The sequence below is a fragment of the Plectropomus leopardus genome, chromosome 13 (genome assembly GCF_026936395.1).
Source record: "Plectropomus leopardus strain MGB_pleo_1.0 chromosome 13, ASM2693639v1, whole genome shotgun sequence".
In the NCBI taxonomy this organism is placed as follows: Eukaryota; Metazoa; Chordata; class Actinopteri; order Perciformes; family Serranidae; genus Plectropomus; species Plectropomus leopardus.
This window is the reverse complement of record NC_142188.1, coordinates 29,852,841-29,872,230: the sequence shown is the minus strand read 5'-3', so window position 1 is coordinate 29,872,230 and position 19,390 is coordinate 29,852,841. Positions and strand designations below refer to the sequence as shown.

At 38.1% G+C, this 19,390-nt stretch overlaps 1 protein-coding gene across 1 annotated transcript in view; it reads right to left on the bottom strand.

The window, feature by feature from the left end:
• Positions 1-17,162, bottom strand: part of LOC121954897 (stromal membrane-associated protein 1-like) — a 162,295-nt gene extending 145,133 nt beyond the window's left edge. Inside the window, exon 1 of the mRNA XM_088086534.1 lies at positions 16,703-17,162. Coding sequence (XP_087942660.1) covers positions 16,703-16,820 — 118 coding nt within the window. The 5' untranslated portion in view covers positions 16,821-17,162. The remainder of the gene's footprint in view (positions 1-16,702) is intronic.
• Positions 17,163-19,390: the final 2,228 nt, after the last annotated feature.

Sequence of the window (19,390 nt, the reverse complement as noted above, 5' to 3'; positions counted from 1 at the left end):
TAACAGTAATCCTGCTTTGTGCAATACCAAATGACTACATACATATGAGCATACATTCATACAAACATACACACATACAAAATATACAAACACTACAACATACATACATACTGTACATACATACACATATTTGTATGTGTGCTGCACATACACACACATAAGAATTAAAAAATGAAAGTAAAAAAGTCAGGCTCGACTTACTAACTAGCTTTATTAGCATTTTTCCCCCTTTTATGCTTTTTCCATCTACAATCCTCTCATCTAATTTCAAAAGCTTTTTTATGAAGCTTGTTGACTGGAGCTGAATGGTCATGAATAGAAAAAAGGATCCTGACACTGAGATAAACTCGCTTTTGTAAACTCTGTAAGAGTCTGTGCGCACATTCACAGCTCAATCGCGCTTTAGTCGGGCTGCTGATTGGTCAATTGATTGTGGTGCTGTTCGTTGATGCTGATGAGAGCACATCCACTGAGAAATATGGCACTGGTCCTCAAGGGAGACGACATATAGTCTGCCCAGAAAAACACTGAATCTATTCAAAAAGTCAGCGCTTCCCAACACATTTATTTATTTGTGGTGACCCGCCACGATTAAAACATCTGCAGCCACAAATCTATTTTCTATTCTTGGCACTGGATATATACCGCTCTGTAATCAGGAGCACCAAAATGTGGGAGTGCAGAGTGCATGTGGAGCGGTGACAAACTGAGGAGCATTTATTGTTAAACTTAAACATTTATTCTGTTGGGTCTAAAAGTTTACATTTACTTGTGGCAGTTGCTTCTCCTATCCATCCATCTGATCAGATCAGGTCTGAACGGATAGACATATCACACCCGAGTTACACTGCTGCTGAGGAAAAAAAGAACTCTTAGAGATTTCTACCTGTGCTGCATTCACATACCGGCAAAAACTTCCAAATTAGAGAATGATACAAAGGGACACACGCCCATTTAGAAGGAAAAAAAAGGGACACGCATTTGAAAGAAAAAGTTACCAGAACATATACACTATAATTCTGCGTGAAACACTCTAAGCCGTATTTATTAATTTATCTCAGGACTCAAGGAAAATCTTGGAAGGTTTGTGGGTGAAAGATCTTTTTTATATTCAAAAGACGACAGACATCTTCATGGTTAACATCTCCAACGCTCAGCAACTCACACTAAAACATTCTAGTTCAATAAATAGCACTACAGGTAAGAGGAAATATATGTAATTTTGATTTAGGGGAGGGCTGTCCCTTTAACACAGTCATGCATGCTTTTTGAAGCTTTATAAATATCTTGCTCGAGTGAGTTCAGGTTAAGAGCTTCCTATAGAAATCTGATGTCCAAATGCATCATCCATCATATATAAAGCAGCACAAAACATCCACAGCACTGCCAAATCTCCATGGGGATGAATGGGAGATGGCACGGGAATGACAGTCAAATCATTTTAATGGGCTAGTGGCCACAGTCCCTCAGCACCATCGTTGGCTCTATCCCTCTCCAGACCATGAAGCTTACTATCTGTCAATTTGACGATTGAAAGCGACTTTGAACACAGCAAGTGCAAAAGGATCAACTTTTATGGATCCGGGCTACATAATGGTGCTGCGGCAGGGACGGTCAGATGGCAGCGGGGATGCACGCAGTCTAGTGGGCTGGCCTGTCTCGAGTAAGAGCATCAGTGTGTTAATGCAGTGGCACTAATGCGCTAGACGGCCTAAAGGAGCATTAAGGCAGGGATGACTGAGTGTTAAGCCTGAATCAAGCAGCTCAGCCATTGTAAGCTGGACTCTATCGGTATGGATTGGACCTCACTTTGGTGTGCTCTTAGATAACCTTTCTCAACACAACCTCCAAAACAAACATACAGTAACATACATATCACACGTGCATGCATGCAGTGGCTTAAGACTTTGACAGTCACACTAAGAAATGCCTTTGCAAAACATTATACAACATTATAGGCCCTATAATATGTTAACACGCATGCATTTTGAAGAAAAAAAAAGAAAAAAATTCCCAATATGGAAACATGTAAAAAGTGCAAAAAGTCCATGTCATATAATAGAAATCTCGAAATTAAAGTAACCTCACACAATAAACAAAATTAAATAGATACAAATAAAAATAAATCTAGTGTTAAAAAAACAAAATATATGGTGAAAAACAAGTTGCCAATGTTATATAACAGAAATTTGAAAATAAAGGTAAATTCATAAAATAAACAAATGAACAAACAAAATCAATAGAAAAAATAAAATAAACAGACAAAAATAAATACAAATAATACTGAATCTGGTAAAAAAAAAAAAAATCTGTATAAAATGTATGGTAAAAAAAAAATAGTCACTTTAATGGAATGAAAATAGAATTCAATAGAATTAGAGAATAATCAAAATACTAAAATGCATTGCATAAAAAAAGTCTGTATAAAGGCACACTAGATTTTGCAAGGTTTTTAGTGAAGCAATTCAATCGCAAAAATAAATGTCAACCATGCGGCTGCGATGCCTGTTTAAGGGTTGAAAATCTAAATCATCCACATGCACTGACATTTTTCTAACAGTAGGTTTTCACAATGGGTTTTCATTCTCCACTGCATTTGAGTTTCTATTTCTGTGAGAAAATCAATGGAGCACTTTAGCGGGCTCTGACTGTATTTAGAAAAGTGAATGCCTTGCACAAATTATACTCTAAAGTACGCTATATTGTAAAAAGACACAAGCATGATCTGCATCTTGCATGTTAAACTGTGCTGTGCTATTTCAACCAGTCAATCATGCTTCACTCTGAGATAATGAGCAGCCAGCACTGATGCTCTTTGGCTCTCAGACTGCTGAGTTCAGTGTGAGTAGATGATGACCAACAAGCCCTCTGAGTCACTTAGTGTAATCTGATTATTCCTAACTTTTGCCAGCGACCACATTTCAGGAGGTTCATGAGAGTGGGCGGTCAGGTTTCCGTTATTCCTTTATTGCTTTAGGCATCACTGTGTTAGCAGTGTAGTAAAATGTTCTTTTTGTTGTTCTAAAAAAAAGTTTGTACACTGCAGGGTTCCTGCAGTTGAAGGCATGGTAGATAAAAGACTTTTTAAGGCTTTTTTAATGCCACTCAAAATTCAATTCAAAACCAAAACGAATCTGATTTTATCTTTTAAAGATGACAGCATGAAAGCTCCCTAAAAGTGAAGTCAAAACAGTTTGATTGCCCCCTGGTGGCGGGCTGCAGTATAGGTCATAAACCTCAACCTCTCAATGTTTGTGCATGGGATACGGGCAAACTAGAGTCTAAAAGTACACATCAAATTAACTTTTCCCAAATACGGTTTCTGTCATATTAGGTTGTTTGAGAAAATAACAATGTCACTGGTGTTATGCCTGAAAAATAACAATTAAATTAGTCGTAGCAGGGGGTCTAAACTGAAAAATACTTGGGTCAGCAACACAAGCCATGTTTCTCTGCTTGAGTTCCATGCACCTTGTTGTAATGTTAACTGTAACTTTTGTGGCAGCTGCAATATAATAGCAATTGTTTAAAAACGGAGCCTTGGCTGTGGAGGGAAAAAGCCACTCTGATTTATGAGTGCTGACCTGCTGCACTGGTCTGTATCTATTAACTTACTATTCTGGTCTGTTTGGATGCTGTGCTATTCTGAATCAGCTGTTTCCATCTATTGACCTTTTCCAAAACAATAACTACTGTTTTCAGACATCATCAATACTTTCCGGTGTAAAAAACATCCCTCCCCACCCCAAATCTAAAACTACCTTCCCTGAGACTTCAAATGAACGAATAAATACAACTGATAGTGTTTCTCACTGTGTTGCTGTCGCTTTTTCTTTTAAATACAGTGTCTCTTTGTATCATTCTGTGTCCCCTCTCTAAATTCAGAGGCTTTTGCGGGTCTGTGAACGCAGCCCAGGCGGTCCATCAGTTCTTTTTTTTCTCAGTAGTAGCTTGTGACTTGCGTGGTGGATAATTGATCTATTGATCTGTTCAGAGCTGATCAGATCGATAGATGAGAGGAGCAGCTGCTGCGACTGAATGCAAACTTTTAGACCCAGCAAGAACCGTTAAGTTTAACTTTTAATGTGCCTCAAAACTTCTGCTGCTCCATCTGTGCCCAGAGTAGCATAGCACAATTTCAATTTCTATTACCTATTTTTTATTTTTTCATTTTTTATTTAAATTTTTACTTGACTTTATAAAAAAGTAGCTGGGAACTTGCTGCATATGTTATTGAAAGTCTTAATTTCGACCGAACATTTGCTAAAAGTATATAAACAAAGTTTTGTGTCGGAGTTTGTTATATTCCAAATTCCAAGTACTGACGGAAAGATTTTCATTTTTATTGTAAACGCATAACGGTTCCAAATATTAGTTATCAGTCACATTAACTACTAATAATCGGTATCATCCCTTAGAAACCAATATCGGTCAACCCTTAATATTTCAACAGTGCTCCTAATGAACGGTCCAACTCCAAAAATAGAGAATGTCTTTGTAGTGGCAGATGTTTTAATCTTGGCAGGCTGCCACAAATATATTAAAGTGTGGGATACCCCGAGTGATGCTCAGGATTGTACTTGGATACTCAGTAGCTGCTGAAACATTAGTATCTGTTCATCTGCGTCTCATGTGAATAATTCAGATTCATTAACAGTGTTATTATGCCATGCATCTTTACGCTTGCTCTGCATTGAAGTTTGGACAAAAATAGATGGCTGAATTGAGTTCTCTCAGTAGACATAAGCCCTGCAGCCCCCCCCACCACCACCACCAACACACACACACACACACACACACACACACTCACACTCACACTCACACTCACACACAGAATACAAACACACCAATGCTAATTTGTAGACTGCTGACCTGATTAGACTCAAATGAGCTCTGCTCATATATACACGCTCACACACTTTCAGGCACTTTCATGGAGGTAAATTCCAGCACATCCTGCAGGGGGGGGCCATGAAGCAGGGCACACACGAGCATGACTTCAGAGACATGACACACACATGGCAACACACAAGCACAGAGAGAAAGAAGATACCAACGGAGATTACATCAACTAGAGCTCGCTTTGATAAATATGCACACAGACACAAGCATAGATTATTAGCTGCATGCATACGAACAGAAACACACGGAGACATCCCAGCTGAAAGACACACAGATAGACAGCCACGATGAGTGACAGCGGAACTTTCCAACTGGGAGGAGGGGGGACAGTCAGCCAAGCATGAAATTAAAGCCCCAACTGTCAACCTGAGGACAGAGCGACGACTGACGCATGTGTGTGTGCATGTGTATGTGTGTGAGAGAGAGAGAGAGAGAGAGAGAGAGAAACATGTGCGGCAGTAGCAGCGAGGTGGGGACGGGGACCATAGATGTCCGCTGAGGTGTTGTTTTCCTCCACAGAGACCAATCTGTGACCGTCTTTTTAATCCCGTCAAACATACCGCATGCTGATGGGTGTTTGTGTGAAAACGCTTTCAAGCAACAAATAAAAAATAAATAAGGAACATCTCAATTTATTGATGCGATTCCTGCGAGCTCATTCAATCAATATTTGTGAGCCAGAACAAAAAGTCTGTGACAGGGAAGCGGAGCCCGCTCTCTCTCCAGGGATCGGGTAAAAATACAGAGTTTATAGCTTTAGGGCTGAAAGACACCGACTTTGTGGACTTGAACCATGTCTGGCTTGACTCATACAAATCCTGCAGGACTAATAACACTATAGTCTTTATCTGTTCTGAACCACAGCACCCAAAAACCCATTCTGGCTACTGTCACAGCCCCCCTGTCTACCTTTTTATCTGAATCTTTTTCATCATTTTTAGTCTAATCGCTCTTTAGGTTTTATGTCCTTTTATTTCAACTTTATGTCCCCTTGTAAAATACACTGAAACTTCAGCATTACCAGAACCCTTTATGCTTCTTTAAATGATCTCTGGCTGAAACCAATTTAAATCCTCTCTTTTTTACTTCTAGGAATAAGAAACAACAGCTAATGTTTCTGCATAATGGCTAAATAGTGCCACAGGCAAGAAAATAAACCATCCCGGTGCTGAAATTCAGCGTCATTCTCCTTTAAAAAGAAGGCTAACGACCTCCAGACCCTAATTAATAAAATGTCTTCTTAGTAAATCATCGGACGGCTGCCAAAAAAATGTGAGCACAGTTCCGGAGGAGAGTGGAGAGAATCATTGAGTGACGAGACGGACGCTGAGGGGAAAATGAAAAAAGTGCTGTGCTGCTCCCTGCTGGTCCATTAATGTGACTCAGTGTCAGCAGCAAAGAGGAGGACAGGATGGACTGCTTCTGCGAGAGGAAATGTTTTCCTCTCCGTGCAGAGGAATGATTATCTTATTGTCTGTTCTTTAACTAATAGAGGAGCGTTAAGGTCCAGACAGTCTGTAAATCATGACACCTCAAAACAATATCAAAGGTAATAAAGACTCAAACAGCTAGAGGGATATACACAGAGAGAGATACTAAAAGAACTTTATTCTACAGTCTGGCATGTTGTTTGTTTCATTATGTTTTTGATGGGAAGGAGATGAATGATGGGGTGTTAGTGAATCCGCAGACCAAATTCAGGCAACAGACAGCTGAGTAATGGATGGATAGATGGAGAAAGTGAAGGTATAATTCCATCTGCTGGTGATGGGAGGCAATGGCAATCATCTGCTGAAGCAATCAGTCAACTGACAGATCTTACACCGGCAACTGTCTTTAGATTTGGTTTGGGGTTTTTTTTTTAATGGAAAAATATTTAGTCTACCCTCTAGGACTGGTTATTGTTTTAAAAAATGCAGTGCCAGTTTCCATCAAGTGACACTGATACTAACAGAATTATTCATCTGATACCTTTTTTATTCTGCTTCATTCTATTCATGTGGCCGTGTGACGTCACAGTGCCTTAGCACCGCCATTTTTGTGAGCGCTCACAACTAAGAAGAAGATGACGGAGGTACGACGAATCAGAAATTGAAAATTTAAATTCCTACAATATGCCCAGAATATGTTGTGCTGTTGGCTGTAACAACAGTCGTCAGAGAAACCCCAAACTACAATTTTAATTCCATCCCAAAGCAGCCAGATCGGCAGAATAAACAAACAGAAACAGAATCAAAAAGCAATAACTTATTTTTAACAAATAAATAATGGGGAATTCACTTCTGTCTCTTTTAGATGCGCCGTGTTTGCAGTCGTGACGATCAACAAGTCTGCAGTCTCTCACAAATACGGCACCGTGCGATTCTGAAGTGACGTCTTCGGTACCCATGAAGACCCATCATGTGAATAAAACATGTAGTAATCATACTGCTGAACGTTTTGGCCACATCTAAGCATGCTGAGCTGCCAACTCAGTCGAATACACCGAGCTCTACTTTCCAACACATCAGACTGGATGGACTGTAACTGCTGCTGTAGAGGGCCAATCACACGTCGCATTAAATCAGAGAACACTTGTGGTGATTGGCTGCTAGCAAATCATAAAAAAAAAAAATTCACACCTGGGTACAAAAAGCATCAATTGCAGGTACCGTTTTTTTTTACTCTTTGGTCTTCATTAGATAGGACGGATTAAGCGTGAAACGGGGAGAGAGCGGGACAACATGCAGCAAAGGGCCACAGGCTGGAGTTGAACTCGTGGCCCCCGTGGCGAGGACACAGCCTCTGCACATGGAGTGCCCACTCTACTAGGTGAGCTAATGGGCGTCCCAACAATGCAGGTACTGTTTGACTTTAGAAGTTTTGATACTACTTGGTACTGGGTTATTTCGAGTACCAATACTCAACCTTACAGATGACTAAAAAATGACTGACTGATTCAACAGCTGAATCAACTAAAACAGTTTCACCCAAATCTTCATGACGGGAGTATTTATTTCAGGACTATATAGATGCAATGATTATGGTTAATTATTCAGAGGAAAATTTCAAACAAAATTTTTTATTACCATCTATTTTGATAATTCATTTTTTCAGTCGTTTTTTTTAAGCAAATATGTCAAACATTTTAAATGTCTTCGATGTGATCATTTGCCGTTTTCTTTGACATTTATGATGGTAAATGAAGAGTCTTTAGGTTTTGGACTGCTATTTGAAGATGTCACTTTGGGCTCTGGGAAACTGTGATTAGCATTTCTACATTTATTTCACATTTTACAGACTACACAATGAATCAATTAATTGTGAATATAATCTACAGATGAATCAATAAATTAAATTATGAAAATAATAGTTAGTTACAGCCCTCCTCACAGCTGCTGTATTGTTCTGGTCTGATTTAGCCTGGTGTACCTAACAGACTGGCAACTGAGCATAGAGCTCCACTGCACTGAAACCTAAAAGATCCAACACTGCATGCTTTATTTCATCAATACTGATGATTAATTTGGCCACTGAGCACAGAGGCAAAATACCATCCATCCATCCATGGATGAGTTCTGGATGATGAGCAGAGGGAAATATTTGATCGCAGTGGTCCGGGGTTCGAGTCTCCCATCCCCACTCTCTCCCACCCCCCTTTCCTGTCAGCTCACTCACTGTTCTATCAAATAAAAGCCCCCAAAAATAACATTTTTAAAAAAAAACTGTGTCTTGAGGGGTCCTTTAAATATTGATAGAAATACTCTACATTACTATAATGTGTTAAAAATGTTCGTGTCTTTAGATGAATGTGTTCTATGAGAATGTGTCGGAGAGAAATGTCAGCGCAGAGCTGTTTGCGGTTGTGTAACAACATTGAGGTATATGTCTTTGTTGTGGCGTTTAATCAGCATGATTTATGGACAACATCAGCTCAAACAAAAACAACACATCAGTTCCTAAAAGTCTCCTTCCATCATCCTGACGTAAAGACGCCCTTGTGCAGAAACTGTGCGAAAAAAACACAACAACTTGTATTGTATTTTTAAAATTTGCATGCAAGTTGCTTAACAATTGGAAACAAACCCAACTTATGTGACGCTGTGCTCAACCGGCAGCCGCCTGCATGCAGGCCGAGCTGCAGCTTCTCGCCGTCTCCTTTCCTGAACACTGCAAGGCTAACCTGTCCTTCACACCTTTAAAAGGTGCACAATTGTAGGTGTGTATGCAAGCTGCTGGGTCCAAATTAGTGTGTGTGTGTGTGTGTGTCTGTGTGTGTGACAGCAGAGAGGTACCAAGGACAGGTCGTCAAAGCGCTGAGTACCCCGCAGGCACTTGCCAAGATCTGCTGTGCCAGCACAGAGAGCATGTGCCAAGTCAGAGCACCCCCGGCCACAAATCATAACACTGACACACTGCCAGCGTGTGTGTGTGTGTGTGTGTGTGTGTGTGTGTGTGTGTGTGTGTGTGTGTGTGTGTGTAGCGTTTTAGTCACATTGGTGAAAAGGATTGTGATGAAACCAAAGGCGAGAATTATAGTCTGGACTCTAAGTAGTGGACTGAGATGCCAAGGAGGACAGGAAAATGGAAAATGGAAATTGCAATCAATAAGGACTCCATCCCCACACACACATACACACACACACACACACACACACACACACACAAAGGAAATATAGGACAGTGTGTGTGGACAGGAGACAGGAGTGAGGGTGGAATTACAGCCGAAAGGCTGAGGTGAGTCACCACACTGCAGTGGTCATAGCAGGGCTGCCACGCCCCGACACAGCGACTGCAGCGAGCAGTATGGAGGACTCACGGCGTTTGGGCCAAAGCCTAAAACAAACTGATCAATCAAAGCAGAGCTCTGTGCTCAGAGTGGTCAATCAGCCATGGAGTGAATGCTTGTTTTAAGAATCAATAAAAGCTAATACACTGCTGTGTTTGGAGAGCTCTGGATCTAGCGGGGATGGCCACGCTCAGACTGCAAAAGTTTATGAAAACAGTCTCAACTCCAGGTTGACTTACAGAGGTTCAGCATTTGTCCTGGTATGGTAAAAGTAATATTTGATTTGGGGTTTTGTTGATTGTTTCTTTTCTACTGTATTTTATTTTATTCTGTTTATTTTATACAATTTTATTGGTAGTTGACTGAATATTTGGGAATTAATCTTTATTATGTTTGATTACTATTTTCAGTGTAGTTGTATTTTTGTATAACCATTAACATTTTTTTGTTCACTTTCCTATTTTGATTACTATTATTACTATTATTTTTTTTCACTTTTGTTTCTATTGTAATGTAATATTATGTTGTCTTGGACCTCAGGAGGACTAGTTTGATGCTTAGGCTACAGCTAATGGGGATCCTTATGATAAACAAACAAACAAACAAAGTGTTTTCAGGTATAATGACTGAACCTGGATTAGCTCTGCTGTTAAAAGGCTTGATTTCTTTGAAAAACATGAGGAGAAGGAAACATCAATCAAGGCATGGCCAAAAAATAAAAACATATATAAAAAATACAAAAAATACAAAAAAAAAGTTAAATTGTTACAAGAAAATTACCTGCAAATAATCAACAAAAAAAAAATTACGTTTTTTTTTTTTCTTTCGCATCATTTTACTAGTTTTTATGACATTTTCCCTATTTTTTGGATAATTTAAATCCATTTTTTAAAAACTTTTTTTCATATAATTCTCTTGCATTAATTTCTTTCAATTTTTTTTTTTCTTCTTGCAATTTTTGGGACATTTCTTGCCAAGTTGGTCATTGCCTTTTTTACCCCCATATTTTCAAAAAATATATATAAACCAGTCTGCAACCAGCTCTCTATGTTTTATATAAGGTTACAGTTTTATTGTGCACTGTCCCTGTCTAACTAAAATTACATTACATCACCTGCAATGTATATCCACTTAAGGGTTGTCAGCTTTTCACAAGGTAAAAAAGGATTCAATCTAACACATAAATTATTCAAATTTAATTGAATGTGTATATGTTGAACGCAACCCATTTAATGTAAAGTGAGATGGTACTGTTTGCAATATGTCAAGCTTACAGTGAGATTTAAGAGCGCCCTCTGCTGGACTAAAAGGTAAACTACATCACATTGTATAGTGCCCTTATAGACTGTACATTTTGAATTTGAATAGGTCATTTCTAATATTACATTTTTCCCCTATTTTGGAATTAAAGTTCAAATTTCAAAATACAAGTTACAGCTCATCTGCTTGTCTTGTGAAAGATAATCAGCAGTCTTTTTGCAATTACTTTTTTTTAATTTATATGAATACTACTAAATAAGTACTCATTATGAAACACTAAATGAAAATGAACAGAAAACGACCTCAGTGGGAGACACATTACATAAGGTCAACTTCTTATCTTATCTTCTTATGCGCTTGAAACTGACTTAGTGATTGTCATTTAGAGCGTGAAAAAAAACAAAACAGTTAAAAACTATTTAGATTTTTATTTATTTGAGAGTTAAGCAAGTTAAGCAAAACCTGTCATTTTGATTTTTTCATGATCCACGACAATACGATGCTTAAGTCTTTTAATTTTTGAAACTTATTCAGGACTAAAAAAGAAACAAAATGTTATCTGATTTCCACTTTAAACTTTGGATTTATAAGGCTTTTTCACAGCATATTGTTTGGGTAAAAATAGCTGCGACATAGCGAATGTGATTCATAGGGCACGGCTGGATGCTGCAGCTTCTGAGTAATATAAGTAAACATGCCTCGAGCCGCAGGGTGCAGGATCACTGACTGATGCAGAAAATACAAATCTGTACATCAGACTTTTGGACTCATTAATGATGACTTATGAACAGTAAGAGCTTTTTAAAAGACTGTTGTGGCTGTAAAGTGCTTGAGGCTCAGTTTGAGTTTGATTTTCAAGTGCTGAAAAGTGAACTTCACATTTGCTTGTTTTCACACAGGTCATGAGGCACGCCAGCTGGGATTATTAGTTTGCTTGGCTAAAAATGACCGAGATCCGACACTTCCCTCTCAGCTGTAATTCTTAAGAAGGATTTGCAGGAACAATGTTGTAAATCAACTCACACGGGGAACCATACACACACTCACTGTTTCCATGCAAAGCAAAATACCTGGCATTAACAACGCAGAACAGCAAAGACTGTTTGTTTATACGGGCTAGAAGATATGTGTTTCTTGCAAAACCCCCATTTAGTAACACACTTGAGCGTGACAGTTTCTGACACTGGACACAAAATTTAATTCAAAAAGAGCTTTCAACCACATCTCCCTGTCCTCCTCAATGGATGGAGTTTGTTTAACAGCTGAGAAACATTAAAACTCACTTGTTGTGCCCAAAGTTGTGAACAAGGACTGAGCGATGTGGAGAAAATCAAATAAAGACGTTTTTGACTGAATACCTCAATATCGATTTTGCAGCGATATTGTGGGATTGACTTTTGGCACGTTGACAAACTATTCACACAATGAGGTTTTTAACAGATAATTTAGGACTGCAACTAACGAATATTTTGATAATTGATTCATCAGTAGATTATTTTTTCGATTAATTGATTATTCAGATTTTGAAAAAAGAAATATTGATAAAATAAGCATTTTTTTCTCCCATCACTTTGTTGAAAAACAGATTATCATTGACAACAGAGCAAAAAGTGCATAAACAGGCGGTTGCTTGAACATCCCTGAGCTGTTAAAGTAATATTAAACTATAAATAATTACAAAATCAAATATGAAACAATTCAAAAACTAAATGTCAACAGCTTTTACAGCATACCCTTACGTTTCCTTACTTTAAACCTGAAAGTACATCGGGTTTTTTTTGCATATTTTGTAGGTAACACACTTCCTTGTTTTGGAAAACATGAAGTACTCCCAAACTTTTGAAGTTTTTGTACAAAACGTTCTGCCTCCACCATGCTTTTTGAAAACACCGGCTTCTCCCATCTGCATGTGACGTAAACAGTCCCGGGACACAGCGAGTGACAGAATAATCGCACGACACAACGAATCAATAATTTTATTTGTTGTCAACACATTTAATAATCGATTAAAATTGACTATAATCGATTTTATCGACTCCTTGTTGCAGCCCTAAAACAATTACCAGTAATGTGTATATAATGCCTAGACTGAATCATCAGAGGCTCCCCCGATATGACATTATCATGATACTTGGGTCAGGATTTATTATTGCCATTCTAAATGTTTTACAGTATTCTGAGTCTTGTGATAACATATATTGCGACATATGGTGATTTCTCACCTTTTCTCAACTGCAGACTAAGGAAAACTTTATCAACATTTTTTTTTCTATTTACCCTTTAAAGCTCAGCAAATTGGCTTGATGTCTTTCAAAAACATGGGAAGAAGTAACATGTTACGAGTTACAGGAAAAAATGGGAAAAATAAAATAATACAACAATAAAATAAATAAATACATTTTTTTTAAAAGAAAAATGATAAATAAAACTATAGATGAAATAGGTAATCATTATTATTATTATAATTGAAAATATAGTTTTCTGGACATTTTACCCATGTTAATTATCATTATCTTCTAATAATTCTTTTTCTCTCTCCTTTTTTTGTTAACTAATTTCCACATCTTCGTCTTTTCCTAATTTCTTGCAATTTGCAGGACGTCTTTCACCAAGTTGCTCGGTGCCTTTTCAGCCATATTTTCAAAAGACTTCAAACCAGTTTGCTCACGTTTTTAAAGGTTTTAATACACATGAAAGTTATCTGGAACTAAACTGATTTGGTTACATGTTTCAAAGGGTTAAGATAAAGTTTTAGCCTGTTCATGTCACTCCAATCATCTCTGATCTGTTTGCCCCACCCCTATGATTCAGTGTGTGAAGGTTAATAATAGAACAGCTACAACAGTCTTAAGAAAATTACATCACTTTACTGTAATGCAGCCTTTAAAACAAGGAAAAGACAACACTGACCTTATGACGATTTCACACATTTGAAACAGTATCTAGTCTCACACCACAATATGGATTTGATTTTGATTTACTGTCCAAAACTACATTGCTACTTTTGGTGGATGGGGTTGCTCAGTTGTCATGGGTATGGTTAAGCTGATGTTATGTGATCTCATATGGACTTTTATACGATAACGTGTGGAGGAAAAGGCTAAACCATCGTCATCATGTCATGTGAGTGACTCCCTGAGGAAGGCCATGAGATGTGGTAGAAAGCTTCATAAAGACCAAGTAAGTTGCAGCTTGTGTTGGCCATGTTTTTGTCAAACTGCTGGAATTGAATTTAAAACTCACGGTCAGTATTCTCTCAGATATCACGCGGTACAGATATGGAACGATAAAGTACATGTTATCCAGAGCTCACTGCATTTCAAAGAAAATTTTAAAAGGAAAGTATCATTACATTTAATTCATGATGTGCAATTATTTCTGGATGTATATATATATATATATATATATATATACATACACACACAGACACACACACACACACACACACACACACATATATTTCCTTTTTTCCTTTACACTTTGTATTGTGCTATATGTACTTCTTGGTTTTAGTTGGATTTGTGTTTACTAACTGGTTACTTTTTTGGGTCTTTTTGTAATTTTCTCTTCTGATGTATTTTTCAATAAAATAGTCGTTTTGGGGATTTTGTTTGTTTTTTGTGTGTTTTTTCTTAACTTTTGTTTGTTCTTTGGATTTCATGCCATTTTTAATTGTGTGCAAACAAACTAAACTAACTAAACTGCTAACAAGGTACGAGGTAGATTTATTAGTCATTTTTAAACAAAGTTTGGCCCTGCGATAGCCTGGCGACTGGTCCAGGGTGTACCTCGCCTTCTGCCTGATGAAAGCTGGGATTGACGACACACCCCAGAACAACAAGAGGTACGGACATGAGAGAAAACATCATTTCCACAAGAAGAAGAATAAAGACAATACAAGCCTTAGATAAATAAATAAGAAGAGCAGAAGTATAACCATTAAAAATGATAAAATGATTAAATAAATAACAGCAATGAAATTGCACGAGTAAGATAAGACTAAAACACACAAAGGGCTATTTAAGATCTTTTGTTGGGCCTACTAGAAACATAATGTATGTGTATGTCAAAATAGCATTTAGTCTAAAAAAGTTACTATACTCTATCCTGCAAAACCGTGTAAATTGGGTTTAGGTGCATTAACTATGTGCCTGCTGGCAGCTTTAACACCTGGCTAGGGTCATGAAATGCTTTTAATATCAAAGTATAAGGGGGGAATAAGTAAAACTGCAAAATCAAAATCAGCAGCAGGCAGTATCAAGTTATGATCACAAGTGATTCACATGCAGAGGGAGGTCTGCTACTACAGATTACACTTGTCAGATGGCAGCATAGGCATGGTGATGACGCAAACGGCATTTAATCTCAGTCAGAGGTAGCCCCGATACGGGCCGTTCAAACTCCACTCAAAAGTCAGGGAATTTCATGCTTCCACATTTGTCGACAAACATTTAATTATGTAAAGAGGTTTGGGTAACAGTCACACTCCTTTGTTATCGTTGCAAGATCAAGTGTGCCAATGCATTATTACGTTGAGCATGTTATTTTTAAGTTGATACCACTTGGAATTCTCAAATACAGACGTGCACATTTTTAAAACATTAAGAAAGCATTGCAGTTTGGTGCATTAGATGCATGCCGAAATAAAGACTGGTTCCTCATTATTTATAAAACACCTTCAGTGATGCTGTATTTCACAGTCTGTGCAGGGCAGTGTCAAACTTCCAGATTTTTGAATGGAGTTTGGGGGGGGTGGTTTAGCCCATGAGAGCATCGCGAGTCAGGTGAACGTTAGGTGTTGGCTGCTGCAGCTGCAACAAACATCCAGCTGCTGACGTGTTTCTCCGCGCGGGACATTCAGCGAGCAAACGACACCTCTAATTTAATGTTGCCTACACCGGACACGCACGTTTTCCGCTCATAAATAAACCAGTCAAGGACATGACATCGATACTGTCGGGCAAATCTTGCGTCAAGTTTACGGCAACCACACGATACAAAACCGGAACTACAGGCCAACTGGTTTCAAAATAAGCGTCAATTTTAAGAGGTTATTATCATTATTGTTGGCTTAATTGCTTATTTTTTACATGACGTTAAGTGCGAACACGCAATATTAAAACATCGTAAATAAAAGAATACAATCAGTCCCCATTAAGTCCAAAACATTGCTCTTCCCTTAATTTGACAAGGATTTAGTATAATTGTTTTTCTCACACACGTCATCTTGTCATGCTCTGTTTTGCTGTACTATTTCATGAGTGAAGAATTTCTTGCTAAAACAAAACAAAATTTAAAACACAAAATCCTAAGCACCATTACCGCTCCTTTCTTGTGTCATTTAGGCCTCAAATGTCTCTCTCTTCGTTCTACTGTTATCACATTTCATAATGCGATCTCGACGGGGATTTTATTTTGAAAACGCCAAACGGAAGTTGTATGCCTTTGCCGTTACTTGCACAAAATGTCGCTCAATAGTGTTCGTTTTTCCTTAATTCTGACTGAACAAGCAATATATCTGTTTGTATTGTGCAACAAGAATACACCAAAATGTAACAAATAATTACATTTAATCGGAATAACACACTTTGTCATTTAGCAACTAAGTTAGGCTAACAGGGATGTAAGCATAGCTTCACACAACTGACTCTCATTGATTACCGTTAAGATATGTTGCTAGTTGTTAGCTGCCAAGTCCACACAGCGTCTCATGTCCTCAGCTTCTGTCTCATGAGTGTCATGGAGGTGTGCAGCAAACACTGTCCGGCTTACCTTTCGCCTCACAGTCAGCGCAGTACTTGTTGTCTTCTTCCCTCAGCAGTTTAGACAGGATGGCCTGATGCTGCTCATTCAGTTTCTGGGCTTTTTCTCTCTCCGACCGCGTCGTCATGTTGCCAAAGTTTGGGGGTTAGTCCTGCTCGTTTGTTGCCGCTAGAAGCCACGGAGTCCTCAGCGTGTCTTAGAAAGGGTGGGACATCCCCTGGAAGCCGCACTGTAGCGTCCGTGCTCAGCTAGCAACCTGCTAACAAGGTAATATGGATCCAGGCGGCAGCATCACTGCTGCCTTCAAGACTGTCGGAATTTTCACAGTAGCGTTTGAAGCAGACACTGGAGCAGCTTCACTGGAGAATATAACCAAGTACATTTGTGAATTTGAGGATTTTGAGGTATTTTCTTTTTGTGTTACTTCATATTTTTACTCCATCACATTTCAGAGGGAATATTGTACTTTTTGCTTAACTGCATTAAACTGAATGCTTTCATTACTTTACAGATAAAGATTTTGCATTGAAAATATAGGATTTTATGAAATAAAATGTTTTTTGTTTTGTTTTGTTATTTATCAGTTTTGTATTTAGTTTCGTGCAGAGTATAACAATAAATAACAGCAAGCAGTGCAATAGCGAATCGCATACACCCAGCCATATCTCATCCATTTGTGATCATTAACACTCCAAAAGAAAAAAATGAAACCTCCCCTCCCAACCCCCACTGGCTTAGAATGGCCTTTGATGTCATATAATTTAAAATAATGAATCCATTTTTAAAAAGATGAAGAAAAAAAAACCTCATGGACATAAAAAAAAAATACTTAACAATACCAATTGTTACTAATAATAATAATAGATAATATTCCCAACTGGTTCAGTGCCAAAACCTGAAAAAGTGAAATATAATGTTTTGTTATAAATTAAATTACTGAAGTTTCTCCAAGCACAGCTACGACATTTAGTTGATTAATCAGTTAGTCAATTACCAAAAATTAAATGCAGACTATATTGATAGACATTGAAGTCTTTTTTTTATTGATTATGAGTCTTGAAGGTGTTATTTTCAGGTTGGTTTATAATTTTGAGGGGTTTTTATGTTATGTTGTACACAAAATCCAAACACATTGGATTATCCATTTGACATCATTTGATAAATTACGGGCTCTTTTCAGTGTTTCATAAGCTTTACTGTATTAATGTTAACATGCATACAAAATGTACATACATGACTGTGATGACCAACCCGAGAATCTCTGTTCAGGGAGCCTGTCGACCTCCTCAAAGTATTTTGCCCACTCCTCCTTCAACAGTGCTCTTCACTTTGGACATACAACAACACATACCTACAGGCCGCATAAACAGGAGCATTAAAAATTGCTCTGCTCTTGTGACTCAAATTTTAAAAAATCGCCAAAAATGTTGGAAAAAAGGAAATGTGAACGTGGTTTGATTTTGAGTTGGTGACCACTGCCACATATCATGAGCCAGTCACAAAAATCAAAGTACATTTTAACCAAAACGGCCAGCATTTATTTACTTTGATATAGAGGTTCTTACTGCTTGTGGAGGAGCAGCAGGGTTAGATGGAGCAACAACATCTGCTGGAATCTCGTACGCCAGATCTCCATTCCTACACAGACAAAGAGAGACAGAGATACATTAAATAACAGAAACAATGTTTTTGAGGATAAAAACAGAAGCTTAATAACGGTATACTTGTGTGTGTGGACGTTTGTGTGTGTTTGTATTTATGTGTGTTACTTACAGCACACCAACAGGAAAACGGTTCTGGGTTAGACCTTCAGGAAGCTTCACCAAGAACACAAAGTTGGATATATTGATTTGACAATTTCTATGATCATCCAAATCCCAAATCATGTTAAACATTATGCAAAATACGTTCCTTGTGTTACTAATTTAACATTCATTGCTGAACTGCATGACTGTTGAAATGTCACTTGCATCAGACCAAATGGACCTGCACTTGTAAAGTGTTTTTCAAGTTGTTTGACCATTCAGAGCACTTTAACACTGCAGGTCACATTCACCCGTTTCCATGCCCAAAAGCTGCTGGAAAAGCAGGGACGGGTGAGTCAAAACCGCTCAGGTTTGGTGCCACAATCACAGAAACGCCGTAATATGTAATTTTGTTGTTTGTCTCAAAAAGTGATCTGTAACTTGGCAAGCATCTCACTTAGGTGCCACAACATCTCCTCCACATCCAAATGACAAAATTCATCTTATACTTTACGTCACTTTAGAAATGTTGATATGATACATATGAAACATGAAAATGTAGCATATTTGTGGTTGGCAAAAACATATAATGCGAACAACTTTCTTCTAGCAACTGGGCTAGGCAGAAATGACTAGACGGATTAGGTAATGTGTTACAAAGGGTTGGCAGAAATTGGGACATTTTAAGCCAGCGTCAAGCCCAGAGTACACTGAGTCATACTGTTAAGCACTGACAATCTTATCAACCCCAGACTGCTGTGTGATGGTAAAAAATGATAAACCCTTAAAATAGCATCAGTTATTCCTGTATTAATGGGCCGCCTAGTTCTACAAAAGGCCATTTTTTCCACTATATGCATCAGACAAACAGCTTGTGTTGGCATAGACCTCCTTTCTAATACCATAGGCGACATAATAATATGGCCTTATAAGTAGAACAAAAACAGGAGCC